Source organism: Sorghum bicolor, chromosome 5 (genome assembly GCF_000003195.3).
Source record: "Sorghum bicolor cultivar BTx623 chromosome 5, Sorghum_bicolor_NCBIv3, whole genome shotgun sequence".
In the NCBI taxonomy this organism is placed as follows: domain Eukaryota; kingdom Viridiplantae; phylum Streptophyta; class Magnoliopsida; order Poales; family Poaceae; genus Sorghum; species Sorghum bicolor.
Genome location: NC_012874.2, coordinates 5,023,637 through 5,042,802, shown reverse-complemented (window position 1 = coordinate 5,042,802; position 19,166 = coordinate 5,023,637). Strand labels below are relative to the sequence as shown.

General features: G+C 47.3%; 1 protein-coding gene across 1 annotated transcript; it reads right to left on the bottom strand.

Moving 5' to 3' along the window:
- Window positions 1,135–7,212, bottom strand: LOC8073626 (UPF0481 protein At3g47200). The gene is made up of 3 exons (XM_002449010.2): window positions 7,114–7,212; window positions 5,444–5,586; window positions 1,135–2,863 (listed from the first exon to the last, which is right to left on the bottom strand). The coding sequence occupies exons 2-3, from the start codon at window positions 5,559–5,561 to the stop codon at window positions 1,386–1,388; spliced, it is 1,596 nt and encodes a 531-aa protein (XP_002449055.2). The 5' UTR covers window positions 5,562–5,586; window positions 7,114–7,212; the 3' UTR covers window positions 1,135–1,385.

Genomic DNA, 19,166 nt, shown 5'->3' with positions numbered 1-19,166 from the left:
TTCTACATGCGTTCTTTAATTGAAACCGTCTGTAAAAATTATGCTCCACTGTCTGCGTAGAGCTTTTTTTGTACTAGTGGTTCTTGATCAAGTGGTCCAGCGTTGACAGTGAGCTCGCGACCTGGGAAGATGCTGACTACATGAAGCAACAGTTCCCAAGTGCTCTGGCATGGGGACATGCATGCCTTGTCCAGAGTGGTGGGAGCGTGTCAGTACCCCTCACCATGGCAACCCGGACCAAGGCCAATGGCCTAGGCACAGATCAAGGAAGATGTCCAAAACCTCCAAGATATCCAGCACAGAATGGCAATGCGCTGTGCAAGTGTGAGTGAGGCATATGAAAAGTGGAGAATGTGCTAAGAAACCCAACTTTGAACTGAATACATATTAATCAGACGCCGAAAACTCTGCCGGCTGTCCTCGTCTACCTCCCTTTCTTCCTCCCCAATCTTTGGTTCCCTTCTCCGATTTCACTTCCTTTCTGGCTTCTCCTCACCGCCGGCGAGGGAGACGCTAACACAGTGGCAGCCCGCGGATCAATTCTCCTCCTTTTCGGGATCCGGTGTCGGCACCCAACGTCCACATCAGAGTCGTCGCTGGAGCGGCTGCATTAACTCGCCTATTTCGCCCCGCCTGTATAGTTGTTGGAATGACCTACTTCAATGGAATGACTTTTATTTTGGGCAGCGTTTTTGGATCTGAAACAACTGAATTTTATCACCCATCTCGGTATTGCCTGAAACAGCATCATAGCTGAGAAAAAATTTGGCAAAATTCGAATTTGTAGTTTAGTCTGCCATTCATACAAACCTGTAAATCCTTCCTTCAGAACAAAAGCATAAACATATGAAGCTGTAATCTTTTTATTTCCTCTTCAATTCATACCTCTTGATGATATGTTTACCGAACTTGAGGCAAATATAAGGTAAACATGAAATTTTTGAGTCATGAAAATAAGTGAATCCCATCCTAAAATTAACAAAAATTCTGCGATTAACACATTTCAGTCGGGTCTGCAATTTTCGCCCTTAGGATCCCAGGACCTTTGGTTGCTAAGCCATGATAGTATTCACATTTTGCAAGCAAGATATGGAAGCATCACCACAAACTTAACAAGTAATGAGAATATGTGAAGCAGGAATGTGCCTAGCTTATATTATGCTGAAAAACCAAGATATCAGGTCTGCATTGCATCCTAGCTTATTGCGATATCAAGTCTGCATTGCATCCTAGCTTATTGCGATATCAGGTCTGCATTGCGATATATATATTTCACTGAAAAGCCGCAGCACACAACACACAGTAGTATGTATCTCAGCCAAATACCAAGATGCATGGCGTGACAACAGTAAAACAACATCCACCAAACAGGGTCGAAGAAGGACTCAATGGGGCGGCTTGAAGTAAGAATAGGCAGCAAAGAAGGTTTGCATAAAGGTGAGGGCGAGCAGGAACACAGCGGCAGCTAGCGACGTGGCCACCCATGGGTTGCTGAAGTAGTTGCGCACCAGGGCGGTTCGCCAACGGGGCCATCTTCCTTGTTGGTACTTATTCACCTCCGCGATGATGCCGGCGAGGTAGTTGCGGTCGCTGGACTTTTGGACCCCATGGCAGAGGCCGCTGAAGAACCCGGCCGCTGCGTCGTCCTTGTCCTGATCCCGCACGCCGTTGATCTGGTTCATCAACACGCCTCTGAGTTGCAGCAGCCGCATGTCCTCCGATGAGGCCACGAGGCAGTCCATGAAAATGGCGTAGGCGGTGACATGGCCCGGCGTGAGCGGATAGGTCTGCTCGAAGGCGATCAGGTTGCGCAGCACGTGCTCGCTGTTGTCATACAACTGCAGCACTGGGATCTCCAGGACACCGGCGTCGAACCTCACGTCGAGGAAGCTCGATACACCTTTTCTAGCCTTGATCTTGACGCCAGCCTCCTCCAGCTCCCTTGCGCATGGCATCCACTGGGAGAGCTCCGACGGCGGCGTCCTGTACCTGCGCAGGCTGTCAGGCTCTGGCGGCGCCATGGCTGGGCCTGGAAGCAGGCCAACAGAGAGGTAGAAGAGGTGTAGCAGGTGGTGCACATTGCTGGGGGAGATGTCGGAAGAGGGCAGTGGCAGTGGCTGTGGCCGGAGGGAGCGGAACAGGCGGAGGGCGCCGGCGATGAGGATGTCGCTGCTCTGGTCTGGGTCTGTCCGAAGGTCATGGAACAAGCTTTGCAGGACGAAGAAAGGGATCTGGTTCTCGAGCAGCAGCAGGTCGGATGTGACCAAACTCCAGACCCAGCACCTGCCGAACACCTGGGTCCAATCATCATCCTCTTCCTCATCCTCTTTGCTACTTGCCTTTGCTTCCGCCTCCTCTCTTTTCGCAATGTGCGCGTACTTGAGAAGGCGTTGAAGGATGAAGCATCCATCTAGCAACATGTTGAGAGCCAGGTGCTGCCGGTAGGTCACTGAGGCATAAGCTCGCGTGGAAGAATCCATTTGGTAGGATGCTCGGATCCGTGGCTCTAGGCTCCTCAAAGAGTTGAGGCACCGGTGAAGGAGCACTGGCGTCCTCTCAGGCTCCTGGAGAAGGTGGTGTCTGCCAATGAGCCGGCGAACACAATGCCATTTGTACTCCTGCAGTTGTTCGTACTGATGGTAGAAGTAGCCCTTGTTTCTCTTGGCTACTTCGTAGTGCGGAAATGGGCCAATTTCAACAGCAAAGGGGAGGTAAGCATCCTCGTTACCACCTTTGATCTCTTGGGGAACCTTGTAGATTGTTGGTGGTTGTTCCGACTCATCAGTGACATATTTTGGGAGGAGCACGCTCTGAAGCCGCATCTCCACATGCTTCACGTAGTCTTCAGAGACATGTTCGTTGCCTGAGTGAAGGGAAGACATAAACAAATTAAACAAATATAAATAAATATAACAATGTAGAAAGGAGCCCATACGTTTGCTAAAATGGTATAATAATTATGAGATTAATAACAAAAAGTAAAATAAAAGAATATGCACTGTCTGAAGAACTGGCCAGCAATGGCATCCAGCACCCAGGAGAGCAACCCCAAGCAATGGCAGTACTGTCAGTTCGGAACCCCAAGCAACAAGATAAGCCGAGGACAGGAGAATTGCCATGGGCGCGCTGACTGTCTGCGCAGTCGGAGTAGTAGTCGAGAGGGAACAACCAGAGAGCGAAATCTAAATAACAAAGCGGTCGGAGTTGAGGTTGCGCTACGCCTCTTTCATATGGGCTGAACATGGTCTTAATTACTGTTCGCTATGCGTCAAAATTGTGTTCGCTGATAGCCAGGCTGACTATCAATGTTTTCCAATCAGATGGTTTGGCCATCCATATGGACATATGGTAGCCAAAATAATAAAAACAGTAGGGAAGTTACCACTACCTGTCACGGATAGTTAATTTGGCAATCCAAATTGACTTCACCAAATACTGGACCAAACTAGCTAAGTTCTAACTAAACAACAGTACTACAAAATATATAATGTTCAATGAATAATACAAAATAGAAAAAATTGAGTCTGAAAAGAAGAAATCAAAATTGCACATTAATAAGATATGAAAATAAATAAATCAAACTCCCATCAAGATGAAATGTTTATAATAAGAAAAAGTCTGATGATGGATGTTCCTGATGCTTCTTTTTTAGTGTGGCACGCATGCATGCAAGTAGGATACATGATAGCTTGATGTCATCAAACTAAAAATGGGATGGTTCGGTTCGGCCCAAAGGTTCTTTGAACCGGCCCAAAAAATGGTCTAAATGGGCTCCATTTCTGGTCCATTAAGTGAGTTAGGGTTAGTGATTCCAAATCCATCGAACCTTTGGATCGAGTGGGTCGATCCGCTCCTGCCTCCCATCCATCCGGCGGCGCCCTGGGCGTTGCCGTCGATGTGCAGGCGGCCGCCCTCGCCCACGCCCAGCCTCCCGGCCAGCGGGTAGAACGGCACCAGCGCCCGATCTCCTCCATCGTCCGTGTCCGTGGCAGCCGTCGGCGGCAGGTCACGGACAGATGGCTGTCCTCCGCAGCCGTCACTGTCAGACGGACCACCGCGGCAGCAGCCTCGGCGGCAGCCATGACCGCGGCGTCGACGGCCACCGTTGCCACCACGGCCACCACAACGGCATGCTCGCTCTGGTCGAGCTCGTGCGCTGACAGCAATGGGGACGGCGCTGCGTTACTATTGACCTTGCCCTGCTGCGCCGACAGCAACGGGGATGGCGCCGCATTACTATTGATCTTGCCCTGCTGCGCCGACAGCAACGGGGACGGCTCCAGCGCTTCTTCTCCCGGGGGCTCCTCATGGCGGCGGCCGGCAGCGGCGTGGCGTCGCCTTGCTGCTGCTGCTGATACAGCTGCAGCCGCCTTGTCCTTCTCCTTCCTCCCCACCAAGATGCTCTTGAGCCACCACCTCGCCTTCCCCATTGCCAGCCAACAACCTTGCTGCTTCCAGATCACCAAATGGCAATGCGAACAGAACACGGTGTACCTTGTAGGACGACGCACGCAGCATCCAGCGGCTCACATTGTTGGCAGGTAGACTCTCTAGAGTAGACAGCAGCAGCGGCAGGTTTAGTTTGCGTTGCATTGCGGGCGATCTTGTGCTTTTCAATCAAAAAGATAATGAGTGGTTCATGATCGACTTTTGCCATTAGTTCTGTGATGAGTTAATATATTATGTTATGTGAACATCATTGCTTATTAATTATGCAAATCATAATATTTTTGTGATGTATAAGTATCTATCTATCCACTGATCTTTAGAGTATAGTGGTTGACCAAAAGCAATATACATGGGGTGGGTCGAACCATGATATCCATTGGTGCACCGCGGGTTAGAAATTTACTTAAATGGTTTAGTCGATCGGTGCTCCATTTGACAATAAATGGATCAGTGGATCGGTTACGGTTCAATCCAAGGTTAAACCACACTCATTTTAACATCAAACTAGTATGTTCTCGACGCCACCATGGTACGATGGCCCAAGACGCTCGCGGCCTTCATCTCCTTCGCTAGGCCTTGATGTACAGGGGCGAAGAGACTGAGAGCCACCTGCCGGGCCAACACACATTGGTTCATATCTATACACAGAGATGACATGGCAAATCCTTTTTTGTCCTTGGATGACATAACTTAAATGACTGTTTACCTTTATTTACTTTAAAAACTATGCAAACAAAAATATTATTACATTAAAAACTATTTAAATGTTAGAGTTAAAATAGCTAACTGCTGAAGCTATTTCCGTGGGTCACCTTGCTACTTTTCCGTTTCTACAAAATTGTTTCAAGAGATACACATCTATGTGGTATATCTGCCTAGTAGTAATTCAGCAACATTCCATAAGGACAGCAAAAAAAAAAGCTACTTTAATTTTCTTTTTGGGATGGAATAATTTCTTGGCTTCGGTTCAAAACCCCGTGTAATAAACATATACCTTGGACTGGAGGACGATGACGATGATCCACTGGGCGTGCACCTCTTACGGACGTTCCAGCAGCATCTAGCTCGGAATGGTCCTCCATGTTTCTTGACCTGCGGCTGGGCTGGCTCATAATATATGGGTGAAAGTACCGTTCGCTGATTTATTATGAGAAAAAAAAAAACACTGTTCAGTACCTGACAGATTTGGCAGATAAGCTCAAGCGATATAGTACGGAAAATCAAAGCGAGAATTGCATGAAATCTTTATTAACTACATGGACACATTAAAATTGATTTTCACCTCTTTCTGGCGCTTCTATAAATTAAAGTTAGCTGCTGGATATATTTTATTGAAAGGCAACTACACAGTTAGGGCAGTTCTTTAGTGCCATGAAATAAAATGATTGCATCTCCAGTAACAAGTTATGATACAATTCTGGCGCCCCAATGGCCATTATCTAGTTTTCACGTGCTGGAAGGAAGCCATCATAACAAGATGTCCTTAGCCATCTACGTTTAATGTTCTATATAGAAGGGCCGAGTAAGAACAGCAACTCAAATTACAAATCTCCTAGGACTGTTCTAATACTCTATTTGGCCAGAACGGCCAACCCCTTCACGTACACTACCAGAGACGAGCTTTTTCCTGTCGGTTGCGATTTTTCCTATCAGTTCTGTCCAAACCGTAAGGAACATAAAAAGATCCTGTCGGTTCCTAGATCCGTCAGGATTGGTTCTGATTACTCCTGACGGTACATCGAAGGAAAGATAAAAACCGTCAGGAACACCGAGATGACTCCTGACGGCTGACTCCGAACCAACGGTAGTCCTCTCCCACGCGGTCATGCGGACACGCCCAAGCTACAGAGCTGTGGGTCCGACATGTAGAAATAAATTGCCAAACCCTATCCAGACACCCGCGGTCTGCCCCATTCCGTTCGGCTAGTGACAGGAAATAATCATAGATTTCTGTCAGTATTATTTTTCCTGACGGTCACACTATCAGGACTAAAGTTTTAACCAATCAAAGCAAAGCCGTCAGAAGCTGCCGTCAGGAATTGTTTCCTATCGGCCAACCGTCAAAAGATGATCATTCCTGTCGAGCTGTTCCTGACGGCTTGTTTGTGACGGCTGCCCAACAGGTCTTTCCTGACGGTATCTAGCCGTCAAGGGAAAACTCTGAGTCCGGTAGTGCATCACAACAAATTCCCTTAATATTTCTGGAGAATTATAGGGTTGCTAATTATACAATATACAAGCTAGATAACAACCTAGTGAGCCATCAATTTGCATTGTTCCTCACAAAATCTTTTGAACTGACTATACGTATGTAGCACAAGCAAAGGGGAGTGAAACATTAAAATTGAAGAGAGGGTGGTGCAACTCTCCCTCTACTATGTAATATGGTATATTTTAAAAATTTTAAAATAAATTAAAAGAGAACATAAATTGCATGTACTCTCATTTTACTTTCTAATAATGTTACAATCAACGTGGTTAATATGAGGTTAATATGATGATTGGTTGATAAATAGAAAGTATTTAATATAAAGTTAGTTTTTGTTCTCTAGAATGCATGATATTTAAGTAAAAAATTTGAATGCTAAAACACTATTATAGGATGGAGGAAGTATATGAGAATATATAAATGAAAAAAAAAGAAATGGAGAGAATTAATGTTACCTTGTGAAGATACTCGTGTCTTCGGCGGAAATCTCGGAAACACAGTCGCAAATGGAGCTCACTGCCACGGGCGATAATCAAATGGCACATACTCCTATATATATACCATCCGACAAACCAGCTGTCTGTACCGACGTGGAATATTTGCATACCTCTTTCAGATAAGAAACAGCTGGACCATCTGACGTGAAAAGTAAGCATTATACTCTCCCATTTAGAAGTCGTTTTAGACAAAATTTAAGTCAAACATTTTAAATATAAATCATCAGTAACTTTTATTGAGTATGCCAATGTAAAAAATATATGAATAGATTTGTCTTGAAAAATACTCTCATAAAAGTATATGTATATTATTATTTTTTTCTAAATATTTTTATAAAAATAATAGGTCAAACTTATGTTTTGAAGACCGTGTCAGTGTCCTAAATGACTTCTAAATCCTATACAGGAGGAGTACTTGACTTGGTCGGTTGAAAAGTAGAATAATTGGCTTGGTTCGTGGAAAAGTAGAATACTTGGCTTGGTCGGTTGAAAAGTAGAATAATACTTGCATTGTCAACTAGGTTGTCTTAATCTCTTGTGTGAAGAACACGATGAAAAGTTAAACAATATTATATCTGTAATTTTAAATAAGAATGAAATTTCGTGATTTTATCATTGCGTGATAATTATTATACCAAACTTTATCTTTTTGTTTTTGCTTTGTTCTAATGGATGTATGGTTCTGTAATGTGGGGAGACAATTTTTCTACAAGAACTGGCTGGAGGTGATTATTTACATTTTTATCACAACTATTTAGAGTTGCTTATGGGTGCTTGTCTATTACTGAGTATTTACTTGTGTAATTAAAATGATGGTTTGCTCGCCATATATTTCAATAAAAGGTTTGGTCATCAATGTCCACAGACCGGGGATCGCCGGCTCTTTTCCTCTGCCTACGCTTGCACCCACCATTGGCCAGTGTCATTGTTCTCTACAGCGTTGGACCTTAAATGTACTGTTTGTTGATTTGTTGTGAGAGAAAAACACTATTAAATAGTTAGTATATTTGGCTCATAAGCTCAAGCGAACCTTGTTATTGTGTGTGTGCTCATCAAAATCTCTCCTAGGCATGATCGTTGGCGTCACCAGCAGCAGCTCCCATTCAGGTTCAAAGCCTCTCAGCTCAGGAAGTAAGCTGGTGACCATCGCAGAAACAAGATGTGTACGGACATTTAGTATTTGCTAAGCTATCTTCTGCCAAGACAACGCCGTGTCACGTGAAAAGTAGAATAATATACTTGGCTTGGTCGGTTGAAAAGTAGAACAATATATACCTGACTTGCCGGTTGAGAAGTAGGATATACTAATACTCTACGTAACGGCATATTTAGTACAACTCACAACAGCTTCATGAGCTGTTTATTTTTTGATCAACACTTGTTTCTAAAATAGCTTTACGAGTGACACTGTTTTTCTTCTCCTCTCATAAAGACATGAGCTGGAATGATACTGAAAAAAGTAGCTTATTGCATCTCTCTCTCTCATTTCTCTCTTCTCATTTATGCAAAAAGTAGTTGGTGAAGCTATATATTTTACCAAACACTTTTTCCAAAATAGCTCAGTTTTATCTAGAAAGTTACTCATGAAGTTTTACTAGTGAAGTTAAGTTATGCCAAATAGGACGTAAGTATGTGGTTGAAAGCATATGTGATTAGTATATATATGGATGAAGCGAAGAAAACATGGCCAATATACATATTTTTTTGATAATACTGTTGCATAGTACTGGGCGTGTTTGATTTCATGCCCGCCGTGTCAGGCCTCGCCCGCTGGCTTCGCTGTGGTCAGTAAGACTAGAGTTTGTTTCACCAAACCAAATGAGTAGCTTGCATTCAGGAAGTTGTAGCGTTACCACCAAATCCTTCTCCTACGCTCTCCTCTCGTGGTCATTTGATTCAACCGCCAGGACAAAGGTAGGAGATGAGGCAGAAGTCCTCGTCGCCGGCCGCGAGTGCAGATAAGCTAAGCTCACATGTTTCTAACATTTTTTCAAGTTTCTGACATACTTACTGCTATCTAACTTTTTATTTTTTAATTGTTTTTATATAGGCTTCACGTGAGCCAGCGATTTGTAAAAGCCGTTGGGACGTCTTAACTCCTAAGTGTAGGTTGGTTGGCTGTCCATGGGCCATATGATAGCCCTGTCAAAACGCGGATGCTCACTGCGGGCTAGCCAGACTTGGGCTTAGCTTGGCAATAGTGGTAAGAGGCTAGTTAATTTTTGAGAAAAAAAGTCCACTTTTCCTCCCCCAACTTTTGCAAAAGTCTGTTTTTCCTGTCTGAACTCCAAAATCGGACAAACCATCTCCCTCAACTTTTGAAACTGTGTGCGTTTTACCTCACTTGCCCGGTTGTAAGCGGTTTTAAAGGTGGTTGAGTCTTTTTCTTTTTTTTTATTTTGGTTGAATCTTTAAAAATCATAGTAAATCACAAAACAATCATAAAATAAAAAGTTCAATTTTGCTAGACTCCACATGAGTAGATCTGCATAGTGATTGTTGGGGAATGGCCGCATCCTTCCCCCTGGTAGCGTCTGAGGATACCCTTTGCCCGAGGGACCTCCGACTCCCGAAGGGTCGGAGGATATCCTTCGCCAAGGAAACCTCCGTGGGAATGCGCGTGGAGGACCCTAGAAAGAGACTGTCGTTGATGACTCGACTTGTCTTGCTAAGTGTGTGCAGGGACTGACATCGTCGGAGGCCAACAAGCAGAGGAAGGAGGAACCTCCGACCCTCCCAAGTCTGAGGATGGCTAAGGACGCGCCGGAGGCAAAGAACCTCCGACGCGTCCGGGATAAGGGACCTCCGACGGAGAAGCGTCGAAGGATCGGCGACCAAGCGGCCCGGAGAACCTCCACGGCGTCTAAACCGAGGAACCTACGACGCGCCCGAGCCGAAGAACCTCCGACGCATGAAGTGTCGAAGGATCCGCGATCAGGCGGAGGATCTGCGTCTCCGATCTGCTGAAGCCCTAGACAGGAGACACGCGTGGAGATCGTGAGGTGAAATTACACAAGTGGCTTAGAGTCAGTAGACCGCAATAGGAGAATATGCTGGGATATTCCCCCACCGTCACGGGGCATTTTTGTAAACGTCATTGGGTCGGTTTCTGAGCCCTATATAAAGGGCGCGATGCCGTCATTAATGGACAGAGAGAACGCATTCACTGTATTCACCTACTGTTGAGTTCACTGCTCGCCAGCGCTCAAACCTCTCACGGCACCGAGTGAGAAGGTTCTCGATCCACCGTATCGCTGGGGCGTGCGGAGAGCATTTTCCCAACATTGGCGCCCACCGTGGGGCGACGAAGGATCACCTACGATGGCTGGAAAGAGAACTAGCACCACAAGACCTCGGACAGAGCCCCCCAGGAGGGGAAGGCCGAGAAGGGCCGTGCGGAGCACGTATGCGACCGTAGAGGGGGAAGGCTCTGAGGGCGAGCAGCCGGGAAACGAGCAGCCGGATCCCAGCCAGGAACCTTCTCCCGCCGCAGGCCCGGCACAACCCACGGCCGCGCAAGAGCTCCAGACACTACAGACGCAGCTGCAGAACCTTCAGCAGGAGCGAGACCGGATCGCTGCCGCCTACGCCGCCAGCCAAGAAGCAGCAGTAGCTGCAACGCAGGCAGCTGAGATCAGGCAGCAGCTTTCAATCTTGCAGGCGGAGATCCTTAGCATGCAACCTCCACAGCCAACGGTCCAACCCACTGCCCGACCCGGCGCCGGACCGTCAGTAAGTGCGCAGCTAACAAGTTACGGCGGCGCGCTGGGGAGCACATTGGACCTTCGTTCCCCCTTATCCGAAGGATTGCAAACCTCACCTTGGCCGGCGACCTACAAACCAATCACACTCCCCAAGTTCAACGGAAAAGCTGACCCCCGCCAATTTCTGATGAGTTTCGAGGCAGCTGTAGCCTCGGCTGGGGGGAACGACATTGTAATGGCGAAATCCTTCGTAATTGCGGCCGAAGGAGATGCCTTGGCGTGGTATTCGATGCTCAGGCCCGGGTCGATCTATTCATGGGAGAACCTTCGAGACAAGATTTTGGCAAATTTCCAGGGGTTCGCAGTTGAATCCCTAACCTCCACGGACCTGTTCCAGTGTCGCCAAAGTCAGGGAGAGGCACTGCGGGAATACTTCCAAAGATTCGTGCAGACCAAGGCCAGAGCACCAGGCGTGCCGGAAGAGGTTGCCATTGAGGCAGCTATCAAAGGTCTCCGCATAGGACCTTTCGCAGCTCACTTGGCCAGAGAAAAACCGACATCCATGCACGAACTGTATCATGAGTTCGAAAAATATTGCAGGTCAGACAACGACTACCGCAGGAGGTTGGAAGATCAAAACTCCCAGAAGAGGCAGGGCAATGACAGAAACTCGCAGAAGAAGGGCCTTAGCCAAGATGAACGCCGGCCACAGCGAGAGGCTAGTGGACAGATGATGAATATTGAGCAACCAAAGAATGACATACCAGAACACAACCATCCACCGGCGGAGACGCGAAACCCGAAACGCAGACCCAATCAAGCCGGAAGAGGGGGTCGAAACGCAGGATGGCAGAAAAACCAAAGTCAGCGGCCGCGGAAGCAATATTGCTTCTTCCATGGAGAGGAGAAGGGTCACTCCACCAGAGATTGCCCGGATGCAAAGGAAACTCAAGAGAGGATTAAGAGCAGGTCAGCTCCACAAACACCGACACCAGTCGCTCAACCTCGGGAGGTGAATCACACATTCCCTCAAACCTTCTACCATTCATATGTCGGAGGATCAGGCCAGAGCCACTCAACTCCAATTCAGCCCAGCGCGCTAGCCTCCGCTTACTATCCCAGCTTCCTACCAGCTTGGCGCCCAGCCCAGCAACCCGCGGATCACAACCTTCCACCAAACTATGTTCCTCCGCGACCTCCACATATTACATACATCGAAACCCCGCAACTCCACCACCAGTCACTGCCTCCTCCCCCAAACCAGCTACAGTTAGTCCAGGCTCCACCTCCACCGAAAATCGAACCCCACCCCGATAATCAGATCGGCCCTCAAACACCCCTGCCCACGATTGGAATGATCTTACCAATAGCTGGAGGGTCCTCAATGGAGTTCCAGACAAAGAAGCAGAAGAAGGATCACCTCCGGCTCGTTAACAATGTTGCAGTTCAAGGACCAGTAAGATGTACCGATTGGTCCAGAACCCCAATAACCTTCACCGAGGAAGATCTGAGGTTGGAAAGCTACCCTCACACAGATGCCTTGGTCATAACAACGAATGTTGTGGGTTGGGGAGTAAGCAGGATCTTAGTGGATTCAGGGAGTTCCGCAGACATAATATTTGCTGGAACCTTTGACCAAATGAAGCTCAGTAGAAGCCAACTCCAACCTTCGGAGTCACCTTTGATCGGGTTCGGAGGAAAGCAGATACATGCTCTGGGGAAGGTCGCCTTGCCCGTATCCTTCGGCACAACGGAGAACGCAAGAACAGAGTACGTCACCTTCAATGTGGTAGACCTGCACTACCCATACAATGCCATATTCGGGCGAGGATTCTTGAACAAGTTCAATGCGGCCGCTCATATGGGATACCTGTGCATGAAAATCCCGGCTCTGCACGGAGTGATAACGGTTCACGGAAGTCAAAAGGAGGCAAGGAACATAGAGAAAGCAATCTACAAGTCCTTCCGGAACATAAACTCCGTAGACTCTACGCAACATGAAGCTTCCCAGCCACCAGACATGCCAAGGGGTAAAACAGACCTGGCCGATCAGGAGGAAACGAAATGTGTCCCTCTGCAGGATGCCGTTCCAGATAGGAAGGTCACCATCTCCGCCACCCTCAGTAGAGAAGAGGAACTTGATTTGCTGGACGTGTTGCAAAAGAATCAAGATATCTTCGCTTGGAGTGCCGCTGACCTACAGGGAGTCAGCAGAGATATCATAGAGCATTCGCTGGACATCGATCCGAGAATGAGACCAAAGAAACAGTGACAGAGAAAAATGTCTGAAGAAAGAACCTTAGCCGTGAAGGCAGAGGTACAAAGACTTCTGGATGCAAAGGTCATCAGAGAGGTCATGTACCCGGAGTGGCTGGCGAATGTGGTCCTGGTCCCCAAGAAGAATGGTAAAATGAGAATGTGCATAGACTTCACAGACCTCAACAAGGCTTGTGTCAAAGACTCCTTCCCCTTGCCAAGGATAGATACCTCCGTTGACAAAGCCGCTGGTTGCCAGAGATTTTCACTACTGGATTGTTTCTCCGGATACCACCAAGTTTGGCTCAAAAAGGAAGACGAGGAGAAGGCAAGCTTCACAACCCCATTCGGCACGTATTGCTACACCAGAATGCCAGAAGGTCTTAAAAACGCTGGAGCAACCTTCTCCAGAATGATGGGGAAGGTTCTAGGAAGTCAGCTACAGAGAAACATTATAGCCTACGTCGACGATGTTGTCGTCATGAGCAAGCGCAAGGAGGACCATATCAAGGACCTGCAGGAAACCTTTGTCAACCTTAGATCTGTCGGGCTGAAACTTAACCCGGAGAAGTGTGTGTTCGGGGTCAGCAAGGGAAAAATGCTGGGATATATCATCAGCTCCGAAGGAATCAGAGCTAACCCAGACAAGACAAAAGCAATCATGTCAATGGCAGAACCCTCAAACAAGAAAGAAGTGCAAAGGCTGACTGGCCGAATAGCAGCCCTCAACAGATTCATTTCAAGATCGGCAGAACGGAGCCTTCCATTCTTCAAAGTGCTGAGAGGAGAAGGTAAAACAGAATGGGGTCCGGAACAATCAGAGGCCTTCAGGCAGCTCAAGAATTACATTGCGACCAACCTGGTGATAACAGTGCCCGAGCCAGACACTCCACTACTACTGTATGTGGCTGCTTCCGAGCACGTCGTCAGTGGTGTTCTGGTGCACGAGACAAGCGACAGTAAGGGAACGGTGCAAAGACCCGTTTACTACGTATCCGAAGCTCTGTCAGGAGCAAAGTTGAACTACACGGAGATCGAAAAAATCGCGTACGCAGTCCTGTGTGCATCAAGGAAACTCAAGCATTACTTCCAAAGCCATTAGATCAAAGTACCCACTTCACAGCCATTGGGTGACATCCTTAGGAACAAAGAGGCTTCCGGACGTATAGGAAAATGGGCGGCCGAGCTATCACAGTTTGACATCACCTATGTCCCTAGAACCTCCATCAAATCTCAAGCCCTGGCTGACTTCATGGCAGATTGGACACCTTCGAACAAAAAAGAGGAGAAGGTAGTCGACCAGCCATGGACACTGTACACAGATGGCGCCTGGGGGCAGTCAGGAGCAGGAGCAGCAGCCGTTCTGATCGCGCCATCCGGACTCAGGCTAAAATATGCCGCGAGACTCGAATTCAAAGCAACAAACAACATAGCTGAGTATGAAGGTCTCATCCTCGGGCTGAACAAAGCTAAGGCTTCCGGAGCAAAAACCCTGCTCATCAAAACAGACTCCCAGGTGGTGGCAGGACAAGTGGAGAAGGAATACCTAGCACACAACCCGGAGCTGGCAAGATATCTGGCTGTTGTAAGAGGTCTGGAGAGAAGGTTCGAGGGATTCACTCTGCATTACATTCCTAGAGCCGATAACTACGAGGCAGACGAGCTAGCAAAGGCAGCAGCCAACAACACCCCCTTGCCAGAAGGAACCTTCTACCAAATCGTCGCAGCACCCGCAACTGAATCATTGCCGAAAGCTTTTCGCTCAGTTCTGCTGACAGAAGGCGAGGATTGGAGGCAAGCAGTAGTTGATTCTCTCAAAGGCAAAACGGCTGCAGATGACGAAGCATTAGCCAAGAGGATGGAGGCAAGAGCAAGGAATTACACCACCATTGACGGGGTCCTGTACAAGAAAGGCGTAGTCCAACCTTTGCTGAGATGCATATCACAAAGCGAAGGCAGAGAACTCCTGAAAGAGATACACTCTGGAATATGCGGTTCTCACATTGGACCTCGCGCATTATCTGCTAAAGCATTAAGACAAGGCTTCTACTGGCCAACCCACATCAAAGATGCACAAGAAATAGTGAAGACATGCAAAGCTTGCCAAACCTTCTCACCAATTCAATCAGGACCTTCAGCACTAACTCAGCTCATACCAGCATCATGGCCGTTGCAGAGATGGGGAATGGACCTGGTAGGACCAATGCCAACTGCCCAGGGGGGAAACAAATTCGCCGTCGTAGCCATCGAATACTTCACAAGATGGATCGAAGCTAAGCCACTGGCAACCATAACCTCTGAAACAATCAGGAAATTTTTCTGGCAGAACATAGTCTGCAGATTCGGAGTTCCAAGCTTGCTCACAGTCGACAACGGGAAGCAGTTTGATTCAGACAGTTTCAAGGAATTCTGCCATCACATAGGAACCAAAATTGCTTTCGCGTCTGTTTATCACCCAGAGTCAAACGGGGCCGTGGAGAGAGCAAATAGAACAATATTCTCCGCAATCTCCAAGACCTTGCTCAACCTACGCAAGGGGAAATGGGTTGAAGAACTACCCAGAGTTGTATGGTCACATAACACAACAGTTTCAAGAACAACTGGTTTCACTCCATTCAAGCTCTTGTATGGGGAAGAGGCAATGTTGCCCGAAGAAATCAAACACCAAAGCCTGCGTTCCATGAAGCAGCAGTTGGCTGAAGATGAAGAGTACTGCAAGGAAACCTTAGAATCAATAAGACTTGAGGCAGTGGAGAACATTACCAGGTATCAACAAGAAACCAAGAAATGGAGAGACCGCAAGGTAGTACGAAAAGACATACAGAATGGGGACCTGGTACTCAGGAAAAAAGGAGATCACCCAAACGCTGGTAAATTGCAACCCAAGTGGGAAGGACCTTATACAGCAATACAAGCGGGAAGGTCGGGATCCTTCTACCTGAAAGACCTCGAAGGTAGAACCTCCACCCACACGTGGAACGTCGACAATCTACGAAGATTTTACATTTGAGTGTAAGGATGACCCCCGCAAAATAAGCGGCGGCATCCACGTCCCTAAATACGCTTGTTTTCTTTTTCTCTCTACTTTTTCGCACTCCAAGGTCTGCACTCTTTTCCTCACAGGGGTACTCCTACCAGGAGGTGAGGTTTTTAACGAGGCAGAACCTATGTAAAAACGAGGCAGATATAAAGAGGAATCCACCCCAGAACCAAAGCCCAAAAGTCGAAAAACAGCCAGCAACGAGGCTGTAGCATTCGACAAAACATCACGTGATCACAAGGACCCTCCGCAGCTTTCATCCAAAAGTTAAGAAAGCTCGGAACGTCCTCAAAGGTGAAAAAACACCAAATCCTTAGCAAAAGACCTAGCCAAGAGCCGGGCAGCAAGGATAGCATGGCCAAAAAGTGAAAAAGTCCTGTCCTCCTCAGGCATCACAACATGGCCAGAAGGAACAAAACCTTCAAACCTGACAAAGACCTGAGGACAATCAGGCATCAGGAACTATATTATTTTTGCCAAAAGGCAGTGGAGGTTTAACATTCACAAGACAGACCTCAACCAAATTCACATAACCTTCACCAAAATAAGGTCGAAGGTATCCTGCTACTCTAAGCAGACCCCCAACAAACAAAGTGTGAAAATAAAACAAAACTACAATAACCCTCAGTCAGGTACAGCAAAACCAACTACCACAACAACCATCAATATCTCGATAATAAATTTTAACCTAACAGAGTACATAAAATAAATGCATCAAAGCCTATAAAACCAGGCTCACCTTGCCCCCAACCTCAACCAGGATCAGTATACAAAGACCCAAACATCGAGTGCAAACCTAGCAGTCACAAAGGAAAAAATTTAGGCCACCATGGAAGCAGGAGTTAGCCTTACATCAACAACAAAAGTTTGTATTGCACGAAGCTTCGTAATGTTAGAACCACGGCGTTGTGATGAACATCGACCACAGAGTCGTGTACAACCACAACAAAAGATTTACAAGTGAGACTCAGAGGTCTCTGAAGGGTATCGCACGAAGTCTCGTAACATCCCTTCAGAACCTTCGACACACATACCCGAAGGTTCTCCTCGACAACACTCCACGGGAGTTGAGCAAAGTAAAAAAATAGCACAATTCAGCAGAGGATCCTCCGCACTAGAAAAGTCGAAGGTCCTAAGGCCAGGAAGCGGCGATCCTGCGCACAAGAAACAATCGCCAATACCTTCGCAATATCAAGCATCAAACACAAGCAGGCTACAGCAACACAAAGATCCTTAGGATCAACACCACCGTGACGTTGCAATTTATAAACGCTGTAGCGCGAAGGTTGTAATAAAAATAAAACCAAAAAGTGCGGAGGCCATGGCCAAATCAATGGTAAAAATGTCTGATCTTAATTTACTATATACAACGTACAGAACAAAAGTTTACAACAAAAAAACGAGAAACATCCTCCGACCGTCAAACGTCGAAGGTTCTAAGATTCTCGCACAATTCTTACATACGAATCTGGAAAAAGCCTAAGGTCATCGCAGTAATCATGAACAAGAAAATCAACTAAGTCATCAATACTACGCGTAGGATACTTATGACGCCACCAATCAATCAGATAACCCCTCGCGTACAGATCCCCACGCTTGAACGTCACCGGAGTAACGTAGCTTCCTTCAGCAAAGTTCGAAGGAAGAACCTTCTCAGGAGCAGATCTCACAACCTTCGCAAAAGAACAATTTCAAAACCAACCAAAACGAAGGATAAAACCAAAACGTATAGCAAATCTCTCGAACCTCCGGATAACCATGAAGAAAAGGCTCGGCCAAATCCTCAGAAACCTCCGACACCCAGCGTACCCTATCCTTCTCACCGAAGATGCGAAGGATAGGATATGGCAGCTGCACAAACACAACAAACCATGTCAAAGAGATATACACATGACCTACGCCAAACGAAAAACAAAACAAAAACCACCACCTAAGCCGGAGGCCATGAACCTCGGCGCGCAAGCGACCGGACGAATTCAGATCGTTCGTCATCTAGGTCATATCCAACAAACTCAAACATATCCACCACTCTCATATTAGGGAAGGCAATCCGCCAGTACTACCACAACTCGCCAGAAACATAAATTCCTCTATAGAAAATTGAAAGCGGAGTCACGCTACGATCCTGCGCAGGTCCTCCGCCAGAGACCTGCGCAGGATCAGAGTGTAAAACAAAGGTTTACCCAAAAAAACAAACCAATATATTACATTTCCAACAGTCTTTACAAGTTAATCAAAACCTCCGACATTTCTTACAAAAAAGCGTCGCATGTGCGGCAGACGCAAAAAACAAAAAAAACCTACAAACTAAATAACCTCACACCTGAGGCGGAGGAGGAGCAGAAGTCTTGGCCTGCGCTGAAGCTTTGGCGCCAGATTCCTCCGGAGCCGTAGCACCTGCGTCATGAACCTCCACCTCAGCCTGAGTCGAAGGACGCGCTTCGCTAGGGGGACGCGAAGGACCGGGCTTGTCAACCTTAGCCGCTTTCTTGGCAACCTCCTGCAAGACAGCAAACTTAAGATACATTGCAAAGCAGCAAAACAGAATACAAAAAAAACCAAATCAAAAATACCTCAGCGCGACGAGCCTCCGCCATCCTCTTCGCCTCAGCCCGCCCAAACCTAATCCAGAACGAACTGATAAAGTTCCGGATAGATTTGCGCAGACTGGAGGTGCCTTCGCCAACGTCCTCCGCCGCAGCAAATTCCTCCTTGGCAACTCCCTCTGCATGAGAGCAACCTTCGTGGCGCAAAAGCCTAGCGAAGGAGCTAACCGCGGCCAAAGCCCCAAAATCAACAGCACCCCCGACAAAGTCAGGGAGCATGCGGATATGAGACTTCAGCCATGCGAGGGCAGCCCCAACGTCGCCACCGGGCGGAGGAGCAGAGGTACTTCCCCCGAACTTCGCAAGCGAGTCGGCATAGAGCCCAACAATAGCTGCAGCCTCCGCTTCCGCCTTCTGCATGCGCGTCTGCAACTCAGCCGCAGACATCCGCTCAGCATCAAGCTC